The 3,790-nt window shown below is 31.8% G+C and overlaps 1 protein-coding gene across 1 annotated transcript; it reads left to right on the forward strand.

Annotated features, from left to right (window-relative positions):
- LOC109226383 (fatty-acid-binding protein 1-like) lies at positions 306–2,775 on the forward strand. Its single transcript, XM_019391161.1, has 4 exons — positions 306–741; positions 1,514–1,757; positions 1,850–1,941; positions 2,408–2,775. The coding sequence occupies exons 1-4, from the start codon at positions 381–383 to the stop codon at positions 2,539–2,541; spliced, it is 831 nt and encodes a 276-aa protein (XP_019246706.1). The 5' UTR covers positions 306–380; the 3' UTR covers positions 2,542–2,775.

Consider the following 3,790-nt stretch of genomic DNA (forward strand, 5'->3'; position numbering starts at 1 on the left):
ATGTACAAATAGCACGTTTTTATTCATATTAAGTAATCCATTTTTTTAGCATTAATTAATAATAAAATTGACTATATTAATCTTAATATGTTTATTGGAATTTGGAACTATAACAAATACTCCTAGGTTCTTTACTCTAAGGATAATTTAAAAAAAAATATTAATTCCTTCTTAATATCTTAAAAAATCAAATATTATGAATCATAAAAATGCCACAAAATCAATTAAAGTGAATCGGAGAGAGAGTATTTCACAGCAACCCCTCATGCAATTTCACACTATAAATAAACCCGTTTTCCCCCTAAAACTTGAAACCACAGCAAGAACCAATATATCATCATACTATCCTCTTTGCCTTTAATTTAACCTTCAACTTAAAAATGCCAAGCACAATGGAAGATGTCACTACAAAGACTGAGGCAGTTGAAATTGACCCCAAAACTGTTCTTGCTTTGAATAAATCAGCTGCAATTGATGAAAAGAAGATTAGTACTGAAGTTGAACCAAAGACTGCTGACACTGAAACAAAAAAGGAGGATTCTGGTTGTGACAAAACTGAAGAGGAAAAGAAGGAGAAATGTGACCAAGTTGAACCCATAAAAGAGGAGGAAATTCCAGTTGAGACTGAACCAAAAACTGGAGTTACTTTTCCTGTCAAACTACAAGATGGGAAGTTATTGAAAGCTGTTGGTTTAAGGAAGAAAAGCATGCTTGGCATAGGCCTCAAGATATATGGCTTTGGTAATTAATTATCTTCTAATTAAATCCATATATCTTTCATAATGTTAGCAAACATTATTAACTTCACTTTTGGTTCTGTCTTAATTTGTGTTAGTTTTATTTAGGTATGCTCACTAAACTTTATTCTCTATAGTCTAAAATAATATTTGGTTATATTAAAGTAACTGAACTTATTAACTATAAGACTAAAGCCACAAAATTTTTGTTTTGTCACAATAATATAGTTGAACTTTAGCTAGTATAACAATAAAATTACTCAACTTTATCCAATGTATACAACGACAAAATATACTCATCAGGGTGACTTTAATTTACTGCTATGGTGGGTAAAATTTATTTATTTTAAGTTGACAAAAGTATTTTGGTGACATTTTTGATAATTACTACAATGGATAAAAAGTAGTTTTCTGACTTTACTTCTACAGTTACTAAAATGTAGTATACATGAAATTAACCCTCTATTTTGCATGCATTACCAGTTTTTTTTTTTTTTTTTTTTTTTTTCACTCGATGTCTGGTACTGGTATTATGGCTCGATTAAATCCGGATTCGCGCCAGGCAATCCCACGTTGGGGGTAAAGCGCTCCCTAACAAAGGCAACTCCATACCCATAGCTCGAACACGAGACCTCTGGTCAAGGATGAACGAGTACTTGCCACTCCACTACCCTTATTGGTCATGCGTTACCGGCTTTAAACACATTCTGATAGGGATTAGAAACAAATACTGCATTAATCAGCCAAATTAACCATTTTCTTGTTTGAATCTCCAGGAATATATGCAGACAATGAGAAAATGAAGGAACTAATGCAGTCAAAGATTGGGAACAAAGCACCATCAAAACCAACAAAGGAAATGTATCAAATGGTAATTGATAGTGATTTTGGGATGATGGTGCTTTTGGTAATAGTGTTTTCTGGGCTATCAATGAGTATGGTTAGAAAGAATTTTGATGAAGGCCTTGGTGCAGCCATAAAGAAACTCACTGGTGGCAAGAATGAAGAACTAACCAAAAAGTACTACTTAATTATAACAATTTTAAATACTTAGCTAATTAATTGTAATCAAACATATACTGTATTTATTAATGTCAAAACTCTTATATTAGGATCATGGGTGAAGCATCTGATGATATAAAGCTCACTTCTGGATCAGTCATCGAGATTTCTAGGCTTCCTGGATTTGTTCTTCAGACAAAAGGTAAAACTCTGATGTTTGGACATCAAAAGAGATTTTTTCAAGAAAATATTTTCAGGAAAAATGTATTTTGACAAAAAAAAAAAAATGCATTAAAGATCAACTGTAATAGCAAATTGGAGAGTATTTTATGAGAAGATTACTAAATATATCATGTCTAAGATACAAGGAAAATGACTTTCGCAAATAAGTGAAAGTAGTCATTTTTCCCCTCCTGATAGAATTTTTCTTGAAAAATAATTTTTTGTAACGAAACACCAGAAAATAACTTTTTTATGGAAAATGTTTTTTGAAAAATTTCTGTGATACTAAATGCACACCCCTAGCTAGAGTGTTGGCTGCAAATCCGGTTAAATCCAGTAATTTCGATTCAAACCGTGGCTCCGCCTATGCTCCTAGTTATCATCATCAATTTCGTGCTATCTAGTACTCAAGCCTATTTAACTTTATTAACCTTAAATAAATGCAGTGATGGGTGAGATAGTGAGCAAGGTGGAAAGTGAACTACTGTGCAGAGCCTACATTTACATGTATTTAGGTGAGGATCCCTTTGACAAGGAAGCCAAGGACAAGTTTGGGACATCTATGCTCTCAATGTTCTAAGTTGAAAAATTCAAGCAGCAATTTCTAGAATGTTAGTAGGAAATAATTTCTTTTTTCGTGCCCTGCATCTGTGGTGTTCTGTTCGTGAAGAAAAGAACGCGAGCACTTTAATTATGTCTAGTTAAGCTATATAAAAATCTTGAAATGTTAGTAACTTTGAGCACTTGATATATATTCAATAAGAAAAATATTAGCAGTGTTTTCTTTTTGATTAATTAAATGCAGAATGTGTTATTTCTAATGCGCAAAGCTTCAATACTCTCAGATCACGCAGAGAGAGGTTACATATATTACATATACAAGTTTCAATTGAGTTTAAAATGTATATATGGTTAAAATGTTATATATCTAGAAAGATTTAAAAAATACTTTAGCACCTGTGCACAATACGCGAAAAGTTTCAGCATAATATACTCGAGATTGGAGCACCTGTATATGAACTTCCAGCATATTATACTGGAACTCCAGTATATTATGCTGGAGTTCCAGTATACTTATGCTGGAACTCCATTATAATATGCTGGAGTTCCAGTATACTTATGTTGGAACTCCATTAAAATATACTGAAGTTCCAGTATACTTATGTTGGAACTCCAGTATATTATGTTGGAGTGTTTTCCATATTTTGAACAGTGTTTTCGTTCAGATTTATCTTTACATAAAAAGTGCCTAAATTTCAATTACTTTTGAAACCGTGGCTATTTTTGAATAAACACTTGTAAATGTGGCTATTTTTGAATTTCTCCCTATATCTTCGAACCAAATTCATATTTTTAGTCCAGTTAAGGATAAATATATATGGTTTCTAAAAGTTCTTTCATTTTTTATTCAGTTCAACTAAGTGATTGGTCATTGAATTGAACATTATTGTTCTGATAACAAACAAATTAAAGGAAAGGTGCAGTACCAAGAGAAATACTTAAATCTGAAAACCGCATAGAGAAAAATTAGCGATGAATACAACCCAAACTGCTGAACTTTAATATTAAAAGTTGAAAGAAAAGAGGCTGATTTGAGAAATTTTCTCTGTATTTTCTTATTCACAGCTTGATCCTCTTATACAAATCTATGTATAGATACAAAATAGTGTAAATAAAATTCGTATACACTTGTACTAAATCCTATTGGCTATTGGGAAAACTAACTAACAGAATTATTCCTTTACAATGTAATATATGCATGTGCTATCCACGTGTGAAATTCCCATCTGAAATGTGTAACATTGTGAATCAATGGTTGTGATTCATTC

The sequence above is a fragment of the Nicotiana attenuata genome, chromosome 5 (assembly GCF_001879085.1).
Source record: "Nicotiana attenuata strain UT chromosome 5, NIATTr2, whole genome shotgun sequence".
NCBI classification, from domain to species: Eukaryota; Viridiplantae; Streptophyta; class Magnoliopsida; order Solanales; family Solanaceae; genus Nicotiana; species Nicotiana attenuata.